The sequence below is a fragment of the Pteropus alecto genome, unplaced genomic scaffold (assembly GCF_000325575.1).
Source record: "Pteropus alecto unplaced genomic scaffold, ASM32557v1 scaffold34, whole genome shotgun sequence".
NCBI lineage: Eukaryota > Metazoa > Chordata > Mammalia > Chiroptera > Pteropodidae > Pteropus > Pteropus alecto.
The window spans coordinates 1,191,020-1,213,006 of NW_006435763.1; the positions used below are offsets into that span (position 1 = coordinate 1,191,020).

A 21,987-nucleotide genomic window follows, 5' to 3' on the forward strand; every position below is an offset into this window, starting at 1 on the left:
ACCCCCAGATTGATGACAAGTTTGCTGGCTCCATTGGCTATACAGCCAGAGCTTGTTGTGGGAGTTTTTGAGGAGCGGAAAGAGAGATCAGAAGTGACATGACCCAGCCCTTCAATCCAGATGAGGAAATCTGAGCCTGGGAAGGGAAATGAACTTAAGTTCTATGGTGGGCGGGACAGGGGTCCAAGACCTCCTCCGAGGACAGGGGTCCAAGACCTCCGGAGGAGGAAGGGCTGGAGTGATGCTGATGTGGGGTGTGGCGATGGACACACCAGGTTGCTGGGGTTGAGCTTCTGGCCACTGAAAGTCCCCAGGGAATTTTCTCTTCCTCCTAAGGGCATCCAGCTTCCCTTACTCTCTGGGTCCATGCTCCCTGCAGGGGTGGTTTGCCTCCCTCATGGTGGTGTTGAGCTAGAGAGAAATCGAGGGCCACCTGGGAGTGGGGACAGGAGTGGGGACGAGCTCGCTGCAAGCCAGGGCTCGCACAGAGCACTCCCATGAGTGCACTGGCTCTCCTGCTGCAGGGGACTGGCCATTTCAAAGATCTGACTGGATGCTCTGGAAGCGCCGAGGAATGTGGAGGTGCAGCCGACCAAGGCACTTCTGAGAAAGCACGTGGTGGACCCAGCAACGGCGGCTTGGGTGCCTGCTTACTCCCCAGCCTGGCCCAAGCCCCGCGGTGCGGTGCAGACAGAAAGTGAAAGAGAAAAAGGGCTGTTGCAGGGGGTGGAGTGGGTTGACCAGGTGACAGACTGCCCAGGCTCACAGCAGCCCCAGAGCTGCGGAGAAGGAGCCGCCACCGGCAGCACGGGAGTCCCCGGAACAGCGGTAGGTGACCGAAGTCCCCTCTGCAGCCCCTAAAGTTGGGCTGGGAATCGGGACTCGGAGACAGGCAGCTCTACTTGCCCGAGGTTACAGAGCAAAGCTGGGAGGAGCGAGAGGGAATGTGCAGAGTATAGACCCGGGAAACTCCTCGTTTCCAGCATCCACTGAAGGACTGCACACAGGAGCTGGAGCGGGGACCTGGAGCTGGGCTGCCGTGCCCAGAGCACGGGCCGAGGAGGGGCGGGGGCGGCAGGGCTGAGCGGGGAGCAGAAGCGTCTGCAGAGGGGCTGGGATGCAGAGGGAGCGCAGAGAAGAGACAGGTGGTGGGGCCAAGCCCCGGGCGGGCGACAGACGCTGTGCATCCTCGATTCTGTAGAGGTATGCAGGGGTACATGGAAGGGACACAGTCTCCCTCTGCAGGGGGCCTTGGACCAGGGCCGCCCTCCTCTGAGCTTTAGTTTCCCCGTTGGATCATATTCCTGCTCAGACTCTGGAGTCTGGGTACATAGCCTTCCTGGTGAGGTCCCCGGGCCAGGAGGGCTGTGGGGGGCCGGAAGAGTGAGAACTTTAGCGAGCAGACCAGAGAGAATCTTCGCTTCTCTTTGACAATATTGGGAAGCAGGGGCTTTTCCAGACTGCCTTGATGGTTAGCATCTCTGTCTCACTTTGGGCTCCTGAGCCACACCCTCTAAGCCGTAGAATCTAAAGAGATAATTAAGGGTGCCCAGAAGAGGAGAGTGGGACTCTCTGGGGTCCCAGAACACTGGAATTAGAGTGACATGTCTAGTTCTGTCTGGGACTGTTAACACTGCAGTTCTCACCTGACACAGAGGAGGGGACACTAGCCTAGGAGTCTTCAGTGTCCCATCTCCAGTCACAGCCAGGAGTTCCGCACTTTGGCAGGAAATCTTCCATCTATGCACCCACCCCCCAAAGAAAAAGTACTTCTAGTCAGACAGAAGATTAAGAAAATTGTCACTTCATGTTCTGGGGCCTGGTGGAGCTGAAGAGGAAGAGGAGGACACCCCAGCAAATCATCATTTTCCAAACCCCAGGCTGCCTTAGGCAAGGACCTGGTCTCCAAGATGCCAGGAGGTCAAGTGGAAGGGTCCTCAGAAATAACCGACCTGGGGGAGGTCCCAGACTTCCTACACACGGAAATCACCTGGGAGGCTGTTTAGTGTGTAGGTTTCTAGGCTAGGCCTGGGGCGGGGCTCCCAACAGCAGGTGAAATCACCTGTCCCAGGCAACTCCAATGTCAGAGGTCCAGAGGTCATACATAAATTGAGAGGCACAGATGTGGTCAACCTCTGTACTCTTTCCATGTTACAAAACCTCTGGGGACTTCCCCGAGAGATTCTGTCAAAGTTCACATAGCCGAGAAGTTGGTAGAGTCAGGATTTGAACCCAGGTCTCCGGAGCAGACTTTGACACATGCATGGTGAGTGGTCCAATGCCACTTCTCCAAGAGGCATTGACGTAAGGAGGGAATTAGTGCTTTTCTGATTCTTTTTCATCCTTTTCTGTTTTTATGTGTAGGGATCTTTAGCAGCATTCTAAATATAGACTTGTTAAGCTTTCTTTTTAACAAAACAGTGGGGCAGCTGACATTATTTTGATAACATTGTTTTGTTTTCAATGGCAAGTGATACCTTTTTTCTTCCACGTGAGGCTGTGATTAAAAGTTTTTTTAAAAAAACATAATGACAAATGTTACCAATGTAACCGTTTTAAAGATACAATTCAGGGGCATGAAGTACATTCACAGTGTCATGCAACCATCGCCACCATCCATCTCCAGAGCTTTTTCATCTTCCCCAACTGAAACTCTGCCCCGATTAAACAATAACTCCTCATTCTCCTCTCCCCTCAGCCCCTGACAACCACCGTTCGACTTTCTGTTTCTATGACTTTGACTGATCTAGTTGCCTCATATCGGTGGAATCATAATATTTGTCCTTTTGTGTCTGGCTTCTTTTCACTTAGCATAACACCTTCAAGGTTCATCCATGTTGTAGCACAGGTCCGAACTTCATTCCTTTTCATGGCTGAATAATAATAGTGTGTGGATAGATCACATTTTGTTTATCCCTTCATCCGTCGATGGAGACTTGAGTTGTTTCCACCTTTTGTCTATTGTGAGGAACGCTGCTGCAAACATTCGTGTACAAGCATGTGTTTGAGCCCTCGCTTTTGATTCTAGAAAGTTTTGTTTTAAAATAAATGTATCTGTTTCTTTAAAAATTCTAGAATAGGTGGTATGAAGATATGACCCCCAAATTGTCAAGGATGCAGAAGTTTGGGAGGCACTAGTGGGAAGACTGGTAGCAATTAAAATGATCTGGGGGGCTGCTAGATCAAAGGCATGGCAGCTAAGGGACTTTTGGAAGGAAAAAATGTAAAAATCGACGAAGCATCCAACGGCGGCAGAAATGTAGGGTCTACGAAGTTCACTTGGGGGAAGGAGAACTGTAGACTTTCTGGTGTTTTAGAAAAGCCGTTTATACCAAGGGTCAGTGTCTTCTTGGCAACTCAGGCTGCCTTGGAAATCAAACCTCTCTTAGTTCTCAGAAGCGCTGCGTGTGTGTGTGTGTGTGTGTGTCCCAGAGGGGTGCAGAAGGGGGATGCTCATTTACAAGTTCGGAATTCAGGCCCCCACCCCAGACTTACTGAATCAGAATTTCGAGAGGTGAGGCTGTGCGTTTGGCAACCTTTCCAGGCAATTTTAATTTATAACCAGGACTGCCAACTGCTGGGCTCTGTCAACAAATCCTGGCAGGCTGGGCCAGCCCTTGATTTATCTTGGAGTCTCCAGAGCCTGGCACTGGCTTAGGTGCCATGGTAGGTTGAGCTGGGGATCAGGATGAAGTTGGGGGCCTGACTTGCATCTTCATTCCCCAACCCGCCCCAGCACTTGGCTCAGGTTCTTATCCCGAAAAAAACTTGTTGGAGTCCTTTCCAGGTTATTGAGTGCAGCTAGGAATGTTGGGATGTACAGAGAGAAGGCCACCTGGAGGTGGGAGAGGCCAGGTGAGCCTGAAGGGGGCTTGCGTTCCGGACCAGCACTGAAGGCACCCCTCCGCCCCTGGCTGCAGCTCTCATCGTTTGTGACCTTCCTTCTCATCCGGGGACCACCTGGCTCCCCACTCCCAGTAACTGGGCTGTTTACAGGCACATGCACAAGCTGAGCTGGTCTCATTTGAGTCCCGAGATTTCCCAAGTTGTGACGACGTGGATGTCCTCAGTGGGGCTTGCACTCAGTGGTGTCCAGAGAAGACAGGTGGCTCACCTGAGTTCTCAGAGGTGGTCTCCATGGGGGGGTCTTTTGTAGGGTTCTTTATGATTTCCAGGCCCCACTCGGGGAAAATCAGAGCCGAGTTGTCTCAGGTGGGACTCCCTGGAAAGCAGACTTGGAGATGGGGATTTGCACACGAGAGGTTTACTAGGGAAAGCTCAAGAGGGGAGAGGGAGGAAGCAGGACCAGGCAGAGGGAGGGGTTGGTTTGCAATACAGTCACAACAGAGGTCTATGCTCATCCCGCATGGAGCGCCGAAATTGAGATGGGCTTCAAGTTTATCTCAAACTGAGGCATGGAGGCCAGACCTTGGTACCCACCGGGACCAATGATTGCATGTGGGCTACCTCTGGGGAAGGGCCATGACTTTGGGCTATTCCAAGAGAGCTTGAGTGGTGAGCTGTAAGCCACTTGCCCTCCAGCAGCTGGTGCTAATGGGGCTCATCTGAGCAGCAAACCACAGCATCTATTACACAAACTGAAATTGTAAAATCAGAGAGTATCTGGAGGCCGAGGCCTAAACTGTTACCTGGACTTGTGTTTTTGACTGCGCTGTGGGCAGTGCCTTTGGAGGAGGGGAGATTCAGCCTCCCCTAATCCCAGCTCCACCATCACCTGTTCTGAGATTTGGGGTCCTTGTACGACTTCATGTGAAAACCACTGCTTTGGAGTGCCGGTCTTATTTAACAGAGGAGGGCACTGGAGAGCAGAGAGGAAAAGCGGCTCGGCTCGGGTCCTAGACTGTCAGATACAGAGCAGGCCCAGATCTGAGGTTTCACGACTCTGTGTCGATCCCGTCCCACCTGTCTGTTGTAGTAAACTCAGCTGTCGCTGTGGCTGTGTCAGTCCACTTCCTCCATGCTCCCTCCAACTGCTGAGAAGCCCTGTGAGCAGGGACTGGAGCCAATCTTGCTTCAATTTTTGACTTTCCTGCTCGGAGGCCCCTTTGTCCTGGCACAGGCTGGTCCCAGCATGGAGGGGCTGGGGAGCTGTGATGGGAGTACCAAGATTCTTGAGAGCGCTGGAACTTGGGGTGGTGGGGAGGGGATGAGGTGGAGCAGCAGGCTGGATCCAGTGGGATCCAGTGGCACTCCGTGCCCCCAAGGTTCTCAGACAGCTTATCTCTTAATCCCCTTAGTCGGAGCTGACACTAGAGCTGGAAAGACACCTAACACCAGAGATGCCGCAACTCCCATGCTTCCTGCTCCTCCTCTTCGTGGAACTGGCCAGTCCCCTCTAAGTCCATCCTTGGAAGAGATCCTCCTCTGCATCTCAATTCCATTATGGGCAGGACAGAATTTAATCCTGCCTCTCCCTGCCCCAATCACACATCCATCCCAAGCCATTATCTTAACAGCAGATCAGAGATCAAAGGGACATTAGAGGGCTTCCGAGCCAAGGGTTGTGAACCCAAATACCCAAGGGGCCATAATTGTGCAAAATGGGGCCAGGCAGAAGACAATAGGGAATAGCGGGGACTTGGCAACAATCAGTTGTATACTCTATATGGAGACATCGTGATGGTAATTAAGACACACATACTCACACTGAAATTGCCTTGGGAAATAAAACACCAAGGTCTATGGGCCTGACTCTGCTCATTTTTGATCTATATTCCAAGCCAAGTCCCCGAGGCACAGATTAAGAGCTGTAGTCAGAGTCGGGTACCAGAGCTGACCAACAGCAATATTTCCAGACCTCTCCTGATGTGAATCTTGTCTGGCCTGCTGCCCTCATGATATGCTCACACACGCACATGTGTAAACATCTGTAATCTCCCTGCCTGGAAGAGAAGCGACCAGAACCTCCAGCTACCTTCCAGTCCCATAAGCCCCTTAGCCTGGCCTCCTACCTCAGTTTCCCCTCTGTCTCACGTGACTTCTGCAAGCCTCTCCAAGAAGTGAAAGTCTTGAGTGAGACCAGCAGTTTCTGCAAGTTGTCTCTGTCTCATTTTCCTGGGATGCCCACGCTGGGCTGGCAAATAGTATGGGGCTTCTTCCTCTACAGATGGCACTTGCCTTCCCCTGTCTGTCTCCAGGTCCTGCGCATTCTCATCTCTTCTGCCAGGATCTGGGGCTCTTGGGCCCCGATCGCCCCCTCCTCAGACAGCCTATGGAGCGGTGAGAGCACAGGTGTACCTTTTGAGCTTCTATGGGTGCAAGGCTCTGTGCAGGCACAGTTAGGGAGCCACAGAGGTCGCCTACCCTATGAAGCTTCCATCATCTTTGTCTTTGCTTTGCTTCCTGTAAACTTCAGGAGCCTTTCAACCTTGGGTTAACTGCGTACCTCACCTCACAGATCACTCTGTGATCTTTGGTCCACACGAAGTAGCTCCCTTAATTTCCCTTTCCCCTTTCCGGCACCCGTTCCAGTGCATTCAAGGTGTATTCTTTTGTTTGTATGTATCTGTTTTTAAAATTAAATTTATTGGAGTAACATTGATTGATAACATTATATAAGTTTCAGGTGTTAAATTCTATAATACGTCATCTGTATATTGTGGTGTTTGTTCTCTACCCAAAGTCTAGTCTCCTGTCACCATATCTTTGACCCCCTTTACCCTCTTCATTCTGTTTGTATGTATTTTTGTAAAATATGTGTTGCCTTTTCATGTGCGTATGTCACTCTGCACACCTAGAATTGGACTATCAAGAGGTCATTCTGTCCCTTACTTTTTTACTCTGTGTCATTAAGCTGCACCTGTGTCGCTCTGTGTGCATTTGGTCTGCCGCCTCTAATTACTACATCATCCTCCATAGATTGTGGCTGCTAATTTTTCCTGTCTCTCCTCCAGCAATAGACACCCAGGTGGCCTCCAATTCCCTGTCACTGCAAATAGCGCAGTAGGGAGCATCCTCAGATGAGCTTCCTTGTGGGGTTGGAATATTTCTTTGAGATGTATATACTCAAGAACTGAATTGCTGGGTTGTAGGATCTACCCATCCTTAGGTATGCTAAATGGTGCCAGTTTCTTCTCTGGGGTGGCCATACCAACCCATTCCCATCAACCCATTAGAAAACATTGCCCAGCTTTCTAATTTTTGCCAGTCATACAGTGTCAAGCGACACTTCCATATTTTCATTTTGGAGCTTAAATCTTAGTAGCACTTCCTGGATATGTCACTTTAGGCAAGTCACAGCAAACAAGGGAGGTACACACTATGCCAGCCAAGTGCAGGAGGTTTCACAGCCCACTGAAGCCAAGTAACCTACATGAAGTCACAGTTAGAGCAGAACTGGGGTTTGAACCCAGAGTTCTCCCTCTTAACCACTGTACTGTAATTATCATGTTTTGTTTCTCTTCTAAAATATTATCTGAGTCTACACTACAAGCTTCTTGGCAGAGACTGTGTTTTTTACTTCTTTAGGGCCCCTGAAGAATTGAACCCAGTGACTTTCTTGTAGGAGATGCTCCGTAAATCACTGTTACAGATTTAGAGAAGAAAAGTGCAGGAGGTTTTTTAGAGTTTATGTGGGTTTAAGAGGAAAAGAACCAATTTGATCTATGAACTCCACAAAGATGCTGATTGGGAGCTGGTCATGGTAGATAAGCGTTCCTGGGCTCCTGCTTCCCGCCACCATCTGACCTCCAGAAGCAGCTTGTCATGAGGTTGCGGAGCAGGGCAGTGTTGGGGGGCGTGGCCCTGGGGTCATGGAAATGGGGGAAGGCTGACAGGCAATGAGGAATCTAAGCTCCCAAAATGCCTTAGTTGAATGAGCTGCCACATGCAGCCAGTGAAACTCAGGCTCAGAGGGGTAAAGAAATGTACCCAAGATCAGAGGCAGAACTGGAACTCAAACCCATGTCTCCAGACACAGTTCAGAGATTTTCCATTCCTTTCTCAGGGGAAGTCCATAGTCAGCAAATAGGGAAGTATTCCTTCTCACACTCTTTTATCACAGTGCAGAGAAGGGCTGAAGGCTTTTGGGGGCACCTCCTCAGACTCTCAAGGATATATATATTCCCCTTTCTGGGGGAAAAAAAAGCATCTGATAAACTGAGCCTAACCTCATTGTCGTCATCTGTTAAATGGGTGTAATAATACCAATTTCCCAGAGTTGCTCTGACAACGGAAAGAAGATAATAAATATAGAGTACCCAGCACAGCCCCAGACACAAAAGAATCTTCCCAGCAGAGACAGGATGTTACATTGACACAAGAAGAAGCTGTATAAACTGAACGTCGAGTAGCTTAGGTCTGAGTGAGGGCGTTCTGGTCACACTTGATTTCCCTTAAGGGAGAGAAATGAATTTCATTTCAGAAAACATTTTGGTGTATATGCTCTTTCAAAATATGCGGTATAGTGTGAAGTGAGGGTGGAAACGAACCCCAAAAGGGACTTTTGGTGGCAAAAGGATTAGGAATCTTTTCTCAGGTTGGATGTAGAAGGTGGTGGCTCCGGGGGAAGGGTAGGCTTAAAAAGGACCTTCTAAAAATACTGCTCATTTACCAAAATGACACAAACCACTCTTCTGCAGTGCCCCAGATGTTCCTCAAAAGGAGAAATCATCTTGCCACCCACACTTTCACTCACTGGGTGAGGGCAGCCCGCTGGGGGCTGGGGTCCAAGAGCACTTAGAAGAAGCTGACTTTGGAGCCAGGCAGTTGGTTCAGATCCTAGCTTCCTACTCTTCTCTCTGAGCCTGTTTCTTCATCTGAGAAATGGGAATACAAATAACTAATGTGTGAGGTAGACTAAGTGGGATAATGTCTATCCATCATGTTGTTTGGTGCCTGGCACTCACCTGTGAATTTTAATTATACATCATTGCTGTTGGTGGAGGGAGCCCGCCAGATGCCGGGGCAGGCTGGAGCCCAGGGGTAGGGAAGCGAGACAGACAGGGACCTGCCCTCCCAGAGCTCCTGGCTTCTATGATCTGCCCTGCCCTGTGCTGGGCAGCTGAAGGGGACTTTCTTCACTCCAGTGGGGTGATCAGGGCCATTTCTGTCCCCAATCCCCTCTGGAATTGCAGGTGTGGAGAAAGAGTCCAGTTGAGGTGCGTTTGAAGTATTTCCTTGGCATCTAGAGACACAGGAAACATGGATGTGGGAACCCCCGGGGAGAGAGGGTGCCAAGCTGAATTGCACGTAGATCTTGGCATGAGTGGGAGGCGCTGTGGCTTGTGGAGAGAAGTAGACTGGGAACCTAGACTCTTGGGTCTGAGTCTCAGCTCTGAGACATCCCAACATCATGGGCTTCCTTTGGCTGTGGGCCTCCTGTGTGCCTGGTGCGCCGCCCAGAATCCCTCTTGGCCCTTTGATGATCCCACAAGATAGGCTTCATTATCCCGATCTACTGGTGGGATCTACGAGAGGCCTAAGGCCTCCCCGCCAGAATTCAACCTCAGGCTCTCCAACTAGGTGATCTTGGACAAGCCATTTCAGCCATTTCAGCCAGGTGTTGAGTACCTTCCTCTGTCCAGTGTGCATAACACTCCATCATGCCTTCTCCCTGAGGTTCTTTGGGAGCTCAGATGGTGAGGGCATGATGGAGGCAGAGTCCATTATGAGCTGCAAATCCCTGTCTACTCGGAAGGAAATGCATAAAATGCAGGATTCATCTTGGGGGAACAGTAAGGGAGGTGCTGTGATATATGTTGGGGGTGTCTGAGAGATTTCTTCTTGTCTGAGTTGAGCCAACAACACAGAACTTGGCCCCTGGGGTGACTTTTCTCCCAGGCACCTTGTCAGTGATGTTAAAGGGAGTGTGACTGGGCCTTCTAGGTCGCACTGCTGACTGGGGGCGCTTTCTTGTTTCCATGGGGTTTCCTGCCTCAAAAAGACAGAAAGCTTGGCTTCGCAATGTGGTGACTCAGGCAAGAGTCAAAGAGGTAAGAGATGGGTAGTAATAGTAATGATGAAGATGATGCTGATGCTGATGATGATGATTAATAATGTGGTGACTCAGGCAGGAGTCAAAGAGGTAAGAGGTGAGTAGTAATAGTAATAATAACAACAACAACAACAACAACAACAACAACAACCACAACCATCATCACCCATACTGAGCTCATCATGTATATGTTGGATGCTGTTCTAAGTTTTCATTCATTAAGTGCTTATTAAGCCCCAGTCACCTTCCTAAGGGCTCTACATGAATTAACTTACCTAATTCTTATGAGTTACCAAGTATTATTATTCTCATTCTACAGTTGAGGGAACTGAGGCTGCAAGAGGTTTAAAACTTGAACTTGTCCGGGTTTCAGTGAGTTGGTAGGTAAGAATAGTTTCAGAGTTGAGCAATTTGACTCTAAATTGCCTTCTTTCTCTCTGGTGTTTGACCACATTTGGCGATGTTGCCCAGGGTTTGAAGCTGAGCTTGTCAATAAGTGAGGCTGGGCTAGACATTTTTAGGCTCCTCCCCATTGCATGTCCCGCCATTGCCCATCTGTGATAGTTACTTGTCCCTGTTCCTGCACCTAGACACAACAGGGGTGTTCGTTTGAATGAGAACATTTTGATTGGCAGGAAAGAGCAATGGAATCTTGTGCCGGAGGATCAAGTGCAGACTTGGCCACTGGCAGGCTGTGAGGCCTTGTGCAAGGCACGTCCCTTCTCAGGGTCTCATCATCTTCTCTGTAGAATGAGGGAGGTTGAAGGTCCCTGGCAGTCCTGATGGCCTATGGAAAAACGGAGTTTAAGTAACTTGACCAAAGTCATACAACTCATTCCTAGAATTGCTGGGGTCACTTCCAAGCTGCTGTCAGCAGATATTACTGCCTGGAAAAAAGAGGCAGATTGCTACAAGGTAGGCAGGCTCTCAATAAATAGCATAGAATGAAAATGGGAGGAAGGCAGCAGGTAAGGTTTGGGGCAGGGAGGTCTTCTCTTACCATCCTTGAGAGAACAGTAGGTTGCTTGTCTAGCTCTCAGGACCACCCAGGGTTTGGAGAAGTGGAGCCCTTTTCCCTCCCCCTCCTCCCAGCCTTGGCCCCACTCCAAGAAAAGGGCGGTAGGTCTGTCTTTCAGTTCTGCTTCCTCCAGTCATGGCTGGCTGGGCTTTTGATGCAAGCCTGTTGTTTGGGTTCCTGCCGCCGCAACCCAACCCGTTATAAACAGACAGCTCCACCCAGGACCCCTTGTACTGGAAAGTTCATTTGCTGTGACATCTGGAGTCTGTGTTGAGACCCTCCATAGGTAGTGAGAGTTGTTGATGAGTGAAAGGAAAAGAAGCAGCTGGAAAGTGGTGAGTTATGTGTGTTTTTTCATAATGTTATCCTCCACTGTCCTTCTCTGCTTCAACTCCATTTTCTTCTGGGCCAGGCGGGGGCACCAGAAGGCTCCTCACATCCTCTGGCCTTCAGAGTTGGCTGTCTTCTCACCTCCTCCAACAGACTTCCTCAGATTCCTTCCAGCATGTATGTGTCCCATGAACAATGGGTCAAATGGGGGGCCCCCTGCAAAAGATATGTGCACATCAAATCCCTAGGACCTGTGAATGTTACCTTATTGGGAACTTTGCAGATATAAGTTAAGGATCTTGAAATAAGATCACCCTGGATTATCCAGTAATGACAAGGGTCCTTATAAGAGAAAGGCAGAAAAATTAAGACACAAAGAGATGACATAACCACTGAGGCAGAGATAATAGTGGTTTGGCCACAAAGGCACATGTCAAGGAATGCCAACTGTTCCTGAAGCCAAAAGAGGCAAGGAAGGACTCACCCCTGGAGCTTCCAGAGGGACCGTGGCCCTGCCAACAACATGATTTTGGACTTCCGGCCTCCAGAGCTGTGAGAGAATAAGGCCGTATTGTTTTAAGATGCTTAGTTTGTGATACTTTGATGCAACAGCCCTAGAAATTGAACATACCATGGAATTTTAGACTCTGAACTAGGGAGCAGGCAGGGGCACTGGCACCACATAGGTGAGGCTTCATATTGGCTCTTGCTGGCAGGAGCTTAGCCTCTCTGAGCCTCAAGTTTCTGACCTGCAAAATGGAGACAGTGATGCCTACCTTCCAAGGTTAGTGTTTTGTTTCGTTTTGTTTTAAAAGCTTTATTGGGATATAATTCACATATCGTACAATTCACCTATTTAAAGTGTACAATCCAGTGGTTTTTTTTAGTATACTCACACAGTTGTGCAACCGTCTCCACGGCCAACTGTAGAACATTTTCCTCTTCCCCAGAAGAAACCCCCATACCCATTAGCAACGGTTTTTTTCCCACAAATCTCCCCTAACTCTAGCCAACCACTAATCTACTTTCCGTCTCTAAAGATTTGCCTGTTCTGCATATTTCATATAAATGGAATCATACAGTGCGTCGCTCTTTGTGCCTTGCTTCTTTCACTTGCCGTCATTGTTTTCAGATTTCATCCATGCTGTAGCATGTATCAATCAGTACTTTACTTCCTTTTATGGTTGAATAACACTCCATTGTACAGATTTACCACATTCTGTTTATCCATTCACCTATTGATGGACATTTGAGTTGTTTTTGTATGTTGGCTGTTATGAATTATGCATCTATGCGGTTATGCTCTGTATACAAGTTTTTGTGTGGACATGTCCAGGGTTGTCTTGAAGATTAAATGAAGTAGAATCTAAGATATCTGATGTGTCCTCCAACAAATGATAATGTGGGATCTTACAGAGAATCTGTCCCAACTGCTTCAATTTATAGATTGGGAAACTGAGGCATAAAAAGGGACAGAGACTTGCTCGAGGTCACCCACAGCAGTAGAGCATAACAGTTAAATGCAGGCCTTTGAGGCAGACTGCCCAGAACCAAATCCTGGTGCATCTTGAAGCAGAGTTACCTTATGTAAGTCACTTCACCTCTCTGAGTCTCAGTTTACTTGTGTGTAAAATGAAGACAGTAATAGTACCTGCCTCATATGGTTGTTGATGTGGGGATTAAATGTGCTAACCCATGTGTCTGGCACATAGTAGGTGCTCTACCGGTCTTAGCTGTCACTATTCATGGCAGCACAACATGTGGAACTCAGGTCCTCCAGCTCACAGGTGTAAAACATCTTGACTCTGCGCTTCCCTGGCTCCCTCTCCTGTATCATGGGCATCTTTCTGGTGTGATTGTAAGTCCCTCGAAAAAAAGGGAATGTAGCTCCCCACTGCTCTGAGCATGTAAAAGGTGCTAAATTCCTCGAAAAAAAGGGAATATAGCTCCCTCTCCCCACTGCTCTGAGCATGTAAAAGGTGCTAAATGAACACTTTTCTCACTTTCTTTGGCTCCTTTCAACCCTGGCCTTCACTGAGTGACCTGGCCGGACACTGTGGTAGGCGTTAATTCTCTGCGTCTTTTCAACATCCCTTCCAGGCAGTGGACAGTGTGCCGCCATGGATTTAGGGCCCCTAGAAGGCGGATACCTGGAGCTTCTTAACAGCAGTGCTGACCCTTTGCAGTTCTACCACCTCTATGACCAGATGGACCTGGCGGATGAAGAGATCGATCTCTGCTCAGGTGGGCTTTCCTCCCTCTGGCCCCATGCCACCCCATGGCACTCCGTGGAAAGTGCCGGCCGCGGAGCTCCGGTCAGCACCACGGACAGCTCCCGTGCCTGTGTGATGCTCTCACTGAGGACATCTCCCAGCCCCGCCGGGTCTCTCCCGCCTTCCCCACCAGCCCTCTTCCCAGATCTTTCCTGCTTCATTCAAGAGGCTTTCCCCCCACAGAACCCGACACGGACACCATCAGCTGTGAACAGTTCAGCAAGCTGTTGTGTGACATAGAAGGTGATGAAGAGACCAGGGAGGCTTATGCCAATATCGGTGAGGAAGTAGCCTGAGCCCAGATAAAGGACGATTGAGAGGAAAGGTTCCCACCCCCACCCCCGCTTTTGTGAATCTCATCTATTCTCTGTGAGCCACGGAAGGCCCCTCTATCAGAAAGCAGGGCAAAGGGGATGTGGGGTGGCGAGGGCTAAAAGGACAGAGACTCCAGAGAAGAGGGGATGTGGAAAATAGTGCGGGATAGACCCCTTCACTAATGACCCGCGGGCAAACAAAACCTCACTTTTACATCTTCTGCCTCCATTTCTATCCCTTTTTCTGTTTCTTGCTCTTCTTCCCTTCCCACAAAGCCCATACCCTACACCCTCCCCTTCTCTGTCCCCCGCCAAACTACTCTAGTATTTACACTGCTGCATACGAATCACTGGCTGTGTGTTATCACATCAGATTCTTACAACAAAGGGAGTAGAAACTGTTCACATCTCCATGCGATGGAGATTTAGAGAAGTGAAGCAATCTACCCAAAGCTGCATTAGAGATAGTAATGCCCGCGTCTGAAATGCTAACCTACATCTTTCTCGTTTCAAAGTCCTTATTTTTAACCACAAAAAGGGAAGTATCTGGGGTGGGGAGGTTTGGTGAGGCTTAAGCTGAGAGGCTGGTTTGCAGCTTTGAAAAAGAGCTACAGCTTTCAGATAAAGGAAGAACTCTCTGGGAAGAGGTGTTTCTGCTGTTCTTGTTTTTGCGGGGTGGGGATGGGGTAAAGGATCTCTCCTCGTCAGGATCACCACTGTCTCATACAGAGGCTTTATCAAATTAGAAAAAGATGCCCCGTCTTCTGGAGGACGCAGCCCCCAACAGGAAGTAACAGCTGAACTATCAAAGTGCAGGCTGAATTTCCTGCCCCCATTTCCCCGTTAGCTGGGCACCCTTGCACCATGAACAACCTAACCTGTACAACTGTTCTTAGTGGCCCTTTTCCTGGAAACCCAAGAATCACATCACTCAGGAGGTCTGTGCTTGGCACCAATGTGGCTAGGCTTCCCCCAGCACGCAGCTCACCCTGCATCACACAAGGGCAGAAAATGGCAGGGAGCAGTAACTGTGTGTCTCAGAATTACAGAACTGAGAGTCTGCCTACTTCCTCGCCTTCCTGAGACTTTACTTGGGGGAAGCAGAAGTGTTTGGGAATGAAGGCACTCACATTTCCTCATAATCGGAGGCAGTAAGAAAGGGTTTGGGGATCGCTTAGGATTTTCCCTTAGGGACGTCTACACCGGAAACGGAGCTGCCTGAGTAAGTGGAAGAGGCAGCTTCACTCGTGTGCTCCTCAAGTCTGCTCCTAGAAGGCCACATCCTGGCTTGGGCATGCAGTCATTGAAGCATCCCAAAATATTATGTTGGCTTCCATATGTGTAAAATGGGAATAATAATTACACCAGTTTTGTGGGATGGGTGTGAGGGTTAAATAAGTTCTGTGCGTAAAGTAGTTAGAAAAGGAATTTGCAAAGAGTAAGCAGGCAATAAGTAGTTAACACCCCACCACTATAATCATCCCCATCCCCATCCCCATAACTGCTGCCCTCACTTCATTCCTCAGCTCAGAAGCCTTTTGTGGCTCCCATTTGCCTCTAAACTCAAGTCCTAACCATTTCCAACATGAAACGACAGACATCTCTCTCTCAGAATTTACCACGCATTACCAAACACCTTTCCCCACTACTCAGAACGCCCTCCACTTTCCACCTCTCAGACACCGCTCCATCCCACTATATACTCTCTCCTCCAGCCTCCTGCTGCAATTACTGTCTTCCCATTGGTTCCAAGCCACGTTCTACTTCATATAATTCACCACTATTTGTTGAGTGCCTAGTGTATTCTGACTACTGCGTCGAATGCTTTAAATGCAGAGCCTCCGATCTTCACCATCCATCCCTGGCTTAGGGGCATTATTTACTCTCATTACACAAATGAGGAAATAGAGGCCTCGAGAGGTTAAGTAAGTGGCCCAAGGTCACACAGCTCAGAGAGCTAGTGTACGGTAGAGCTGGAATTTAAACTCAACCGCGCTGCGTTCCACTACTTTATAGCAATAAATGAGTTTTCATGAGTACATACCTCATCCCTTCAATTAGATTAAGGGCCCACGAAGGCTCAGTGTTTCTTCATTAATTTGATCATTCGTTCCGCAAACGTTTATTGAGCCTTACTGTGTGCCAAGCCTGGAGGGTCACAGCTCACTGGCGCATAGCCCAAGGCCTAGTACACAATAGGGATTCATGAGAATGCATTGATTCACTGTACTTTTCCTTGTCTGGGCAGCGGAACTGGACCAGTACGTGTTCCAGGACTCCCAGTTTGAGGGCCTGAGCAAAGACATTTTCAGTAAGTTGGGGAGCTCTTGGTTCAGCCTGCATTTCTTTCCTGTTCCTTGGGGAGCACCGTAGTACCCGATGGCCACCCTTCAGTGGGTGGTCGTGTCCCTCCCCGACATGGGAAGAGTGGAGGTTCAGCTTGGGTGTCCATTGACTGGGCATGTTAATGTCTTTGGTTTTTCTTCAAAGTCGAGCACATAGGCCTGGAAGAAATTATCAGTGACACCATGGAGGTGCTGGAGGAAGCAGGACAGAAAAGTCAGAAAAGACGTGAGTGAGCCCCTCCCCGACCCGGCCTAGCTCTGCCCGAGTCCTGGCCCTGCCTTGGCTCCAAAGCCTGTCATGGCTCCCATTTCCTTCCCTCATTGAGTCCTGTCCAGTCCACTCGCCTCTCCCCTTACCACTGCTCCCCGGTGACCCAGGGAGGAAGCAGATGGCCGTGTGCTTGTGGCCACTCTGCTGATGGATCTCTGACCCTGGCTGTACTGATTGCCGTTTCCAAAGGGACTTTGGGCTCTGGCTTCCCTTTCGTCCTTAGTTGTCACCCCTGTATTTGAGAGAGGTCTCTTCAAGCACAGGTTTTGGAGTCAGCAAGAACTGGCTTTTAGTCCTCTGTCTGCTGTTTATGGTCTCTGTGACCTTGGCAAGTACTTGTACTTCTCTGCCTCCTCAATCTGGCCTCACCTGGCAGCCAACATGAGCTTTTAAATGCATATCAGATCATTTCATTGCCCTACTAACCTTCCAATGGCTACAAAATACGTACTGCAAGGCCTGTATGACCTGACCCTTCCCACCTCTCCAAACTCCCCATGAGCCACTCTGCTCCAGCCACATTGGCTTCTTTCCTTTCCTGTAACCCACGTACCCTTTCCAGCTCAGGGCCTTTGCACTTGCTGTTCTCTCTATATGAAATGCCCTTCCCCTACTTCTTTTCATGGCAAACTCCTTCAAATCTTTTAGGTCTTGGCTAACATATCACATCCTCCTGGAGGTCTTCCTTGACCACTGTTTCACATAGATTATTTATTTCCCCTTGTCTGTGTCTCTCTTAGCACCTTAGCACTTGTCACAATCTAGACATACTTTATTTATTGCCTTTGGAGTCGTCTGGAGTTGTCTGCCTCCAGGGAACACCCCCTCCTTCATTCATTTCTTTCTTGTTTCCATTTAATAAATATTTTTTCTCTACATTCTATTATGAAAATTTTCAACATAGGCAAAGATGAAAGAATTGCACTACAAACAACCCACCACTTACATCTTATAATGCATGTTTGTCTATAGTTGCCTTGACACATCTCCGTCCATCCCTCTCTCCATCCACCCATCCATTTGTTTTATATTTGGAACATTTCGAAGTACATGCAGACACCAGTACACTTCCCATAGGTCCTTCGGCATCCTTGTACTTTTTCCAGACTGCTTGGTATTTCATTGGTGGGTGAACCGTAATTCGTTTACCCCTTGCTAAGGGTCACAAGGGTTTTTCTTCATTGATGTGCTAAGTGCTTGGTATTCACACGCTGATTTCCAATGTGCTTCTACAAGGTAGGAATCACCCCTACCCCCATTTCACAGATGAGAGATCATAGGCTCAGAGAGGCTGTGTTGCAAAGACACATAGTTAGGAAGGAATCAAAAGCAGGTTGTTTTTCATTTTTATTTTATTTTTTTTTATTTTTTATTTTATTATTATTTTTTTAGGCGAGGCAACCCTTGATGACCTCACAGATTGCAAGGACCTCGTCAGCTTACAATCCCTTATCTTTTATTTTTCATGCCTACAGCACCTGGTCTTCCTAGGTGGTCTCCCATCCAAGTACTAACCAGGCCCGACCCTGCTTAACTTCTGAGATCAGACGGGCTCGGGCTTGTTCAGAGTGGCATTCGTTTTTATTTTTTTAAACTCAAACTCATCTTATTTATCACCTCTGTGTTTCCACCACTTCCAGTGCCTCACTGCCCTGCGAGCCTTGAGGTGGGGTTGGGCAGGAATGGTCAGAGGAAGGGGAGGGGATGGGACCCCCAAGGCCACTTCCCAGCCATGTAAGGCAAAGCTGTTTGGCCTGCTGGGGTCCAGGAGCCCCTCCTGGCTTGGAACATCCCTTCCCTGGGGCTGATGACCTCGGTGTTCTCTCTGTAGCCTTTCCAGAGGAGCTGCCTGTGGACCTGAAGCACAGGAAGCTTGGTGAGTAGGGTGGGTGGGTCCAGGGAGATTTCGAGGCTGGAAAGGTCAGGCCTCCTCAGGTGCACATGTAAACTGGCATTTGAAAGCAGAGGCTCTGAGAGGTGAAGCCACTTATCCAAGATCACACAGCCAGTGAGAGGTGGAGCTGGGATACTCAGCTTCTCCTACAAAGCCTCTTCCCTAACAGCCTCCTCTTCTTTATGCTGAGTCGAGCTGAGCCCCTGCCCTTAGCCTTGTTCCACTGCCCCTCCAGGCCATACTTCTTCTTTTGGGGTGCAGAGTCCCCAAGGGTCAGCTGGTTACCCAGTGCCCTCCTTCCCTCCTTAGAACCCCATGCCTCAGTGAGCCTCTTCCCTCAAGCTCACCAGCTCCTCCCACCAGATGCTTCCTCCCCTTCCTTTCCACCCCCCTTCCTCTCCCCAGCCCTCTTATCTAGTCCCTTCCCCTCCCCTCCTTCTCCTCTCTCCTTGCACCCCAGTTGTTACTGCAAAGGTGGAAGGACCAGCCCCTGGGTGAGGACAGACTAAGGAATGAAAGGCTCTAGTAGAGGAAGCCAGGTCCCAGCCCTCAAAGAGTCCCGATCTTATGGGGAGATAGCAGCTCTGCCCGTGAAGACCCCAGGACAATGGAGAAGTAGAAGGACCTCCCAGTCTGATGGTGTGGGTAATGGGGAGAGTGAGTCTCTACCCTTTTAGATCTCCTCATTAAACGGAGAAGAACCCTGTCCCAGTCTGATGAGGGTACAAACCCTCCGTTCTTTGGGAAGTGCTTGGGGCCTCTTAGGGTCCCCCTAGAGGCTTCCTGACTGGCTGTAGAAGGTTGTAGGGGCCTGGGCCAATAGCCCTAGTGGCCTAATGGGGCTGCCAGTAGCTCTCCATCTTGGGAAGCTCTCAGGGCCCAGTCGCAAAGAGAGGTCTGGCGGCAGGAGGCTGCCTGGCACAGAGCAGCTGCCAATCAAACCAGCTTCTCCCAGGGCTGTGAAGAGGACAGGTGTGTCCTCCCCCTGCCAGGAGAGATCTGCTCTGCTCCTGGAGCTTCCCCATCCGAGCGAGGCCCCTCGGGCACCCACCCAGATCTCATGCAGCCTCTAACACCACCCTTTCCTCACAGCCGAGCCCCTCACCGAGCCCATGGTGACTGGCACTTTCCTGCTGGGACCAGTGAGTAACTCCTCAGCTCTGCCCTGCCTATCACCACCTGCTCTGTTCAACAATGATTCAGCATCCAGCCAGACCCGGCTGGAGGAAACTGCCCCAATACCTGGTATGTGAGGGGCTTGGAGAAGGTGGGCTTGCCCCCGCCCCAGAGGTGCCTAAGAAGTGACTGAGGCAGAGGCCACCGGGACAGGAACCCCACTGCCCACCACTGTCACCCTTTTCTGTCCCAGTCAGTCCCATCTTCAGAGACTTTATCAGTTCGGTCTGTAGCAGAGAATGTGCCCTGGAAGGAACCTTGTCTCCGGGAGGCACAGCAAGGAATCCTTACCAGTTAGGGACTGCACCTACATCAACTATGGAAGGAGCACTTTTCTGTGCCGGCCACTCTGCTAGGCACTGGGGATGCTGCCATGGCAAGACAGACATAGCAACCACTCTCCAGGAGATTGGAGGCCTTTAGAAAGGGAGTCGGATGTTAATTAAATAATCACAAAGCAGGATTGCAAACACAGGTGCTACGGAGGATCTCACCTCACTGCCTTTGTCCCTTGCAGTGCCCTCCTCCACTTCCTTGTCAAGCTGCCTGAGTCTCCCGGCTGGACCCATCCATATCATCCCCACTGTCCCCACTCTGCCCCAGGGGCTCTGGCAAATCTCAGGGACTGGGACAGGGGTCTCCAGCATACTCATCTACCAAGGTGAGTGAGCGAGGCCTGGCCCCCCACCCCCTCTTCCTGCTACCTAACTACTCCTGGACCCTGGCCCCACCCCTCCCCTAGTCATCTGACCATTGTAGCCCAGTACCTTCTCATGATCCTCCCGACCCAGAACACCTTTCCACGTCCCCATTTCCTAAAAAGCAAAGCAGAAGAGCTGCGCTCCCCAAGGTGGTCTAGGTGAGTGACCCACTGAGTAGCTAGCTGTGCAGCCTTCCATGTCACTTTCCCCTACTGAGCTTTGTTTTCCTTTCTTTTCTTTTTAAACTTTATTATATTTTTAAATCACAACATCAAGACGTGCTCATTAACAAGCCAAACAATAAGAGATGCTTAAAAGGGTTACTGAGTCTCTCCCTCACTCTTTTAGTTTACCTTGTGTGCAGTTTGATGTGCATCCTTGCACAGCTTTCTCTGAATTACCTTGTTTCTTGATCAGTCAAATGGTTCCTTCTGACTGCCACACTGACAGGTTGTGAATGGTCCAGGAGAAGGCATGTTTGGGTTTTCAGGGGTGGGAGAGAGAATGAGGCCAGGGGAACACTTCTACTCATTTGAAAAGTATACTTTGAAGGTCGCGTTCCAGTTTTTGTATGATGAGCTGGTGTCCCAAGAATCAAGGGAATGTTATACACATCTAAGAAAATGAGCACTGACCATACAGCAGGAAAAGTACCATAACAGCACTTGTCCTAAGCTCCCTATGAGCTGATTACGTCCATTTCACAGATGGGGCTCCAGGAGCTAGATGTAATTCTAGGGCTCTCTCCTCAACTCCATCCCGAAACGCCGTCCTTTGGAAGTTCTCCTCTCCTCTCCCCAGGCTTCCCAAATCCCACAGCCTGATTTGGGGTGGGAGATGACCCAGTGGGTTCTTGAATGGGCAACTGGTTGTTCTTACACTCCCTTCTCCCCCAATGTAGGCAGGATGCCTCAGGCCAGCCAAGCACCCCCTTCCAGCAGCCCAGCTGTCTACAGCCTCCCAAAGTCCCCAGATCGGCCCAGCTCTTCCAGCCCCTTCGCCCCATCTGCAGCTGACCTGCCCAGCATGCCAGAACCAGCCCTGACCTCCCGTGCCAACATGACAGGTAAGGATCGCTGGGTCCATGAGGGTTCTTAGAAGCAGGATTCAGGGCCTGGGGGAGGAAATTGCGTCAGACAATTATTAGATCCTCAAACAGCTGCCTAGAGGGACAAGCAGGCTGTGTTTATGTAAAGCAGGGCAGCAGGGGCCTCCAGGGAGTGGCGGGCATGGGGGGTTGGGCGAGGGGGACAACTTTCCCATGTCCCACCTAAACGGGGCCACCAGCCTTCACCAGCTTGTCACCTGGCAGGAAAACTGGCCCAGTGTGGCCCAGATTCTCTGAATTGTTAGCAGAATCTAGAAATCTTGATTTTTACATAGGTATTGTGATTTTTAAAACATTGGTGAAAAAAATGTAAAAGTACAGAGGCCAAAGAAAGCCATCTTTGAGCAGGCTACAGCTTCGGGTCATCATCTTCTGACTTCCTTCTTGGGGAGACCCAGCCCATGTAGGCTCTGCCCTCTAGATGCTCAGAGGACTGAATGCCAGAGGGAGGGAAGATTCTGGGGTACCCATCACCCTAACTCTGACACTACCTTCTTCAACTCCAGAGGCCCAGATGTCCCCCACCCAATGCCTAGCAGCTCACGAGGTCTCCAGCAAGCTTCCCAAATATCCTGGTGAGTGGTGGCAGGGTCCCTCTGCCC

General features: G+C 49.8%; 1 protein-coding gene across 2 annotated transcripts in view; it reads left to right on the forward strand.

The window, feature by feature from the left end:
- Positions 1-686: 686 nt before the first annotated feature.
- CIITA (class II major histocompatibility complex transactivator) overlaps positions 687-21,987 on the forward strand; it is a 35,015-nt gene continuing 13,714 nt past the window's right edge. The window contains exons 1-10 of one of the 2 annotated variants that reach the window (XM_025046115.1): positions 687-828; positions 13,404-13,547; positions 13,760-13,855; positions 16,139-16,201; positions 16,381-16,461; positions 18,338-18,382; positions 19,493-19,645; positions 20,094-20,237; positions 21,179-21,343; positions 21,892-21,960. In XM_025046115.1, coding sequence (XP_024901883.1) covers positions 13,424-13,547; positions 13,760-13,855; positions 16,139-16,201; positions 16,381-16,461; positions 18,338-18,382; positions 19,493-19,645; positions 20,094-20,237; positions 21,179-21,343; positions 21,892-21,960 — 940 coding nt within the window. In that variant the 5' untranslated portion in view covers positions 687-828; positions 13,404-13,423. Of the gene's footprint in view, positions 829-10,684; positions 10,871-13,403; positions 13,548-13,759; positions 13,856-16,138; positions 16,202-16,380; positions 16,462-18,337; positions 18,383-19,492; positions 19,646-20,093; positions 20,238-21,178; positions 21,344-21,891; positions 21,961-21,987 lie in introns of those variants that run through there. The other variant, XM_025046116.1, reaches the window with a different exon arrangement.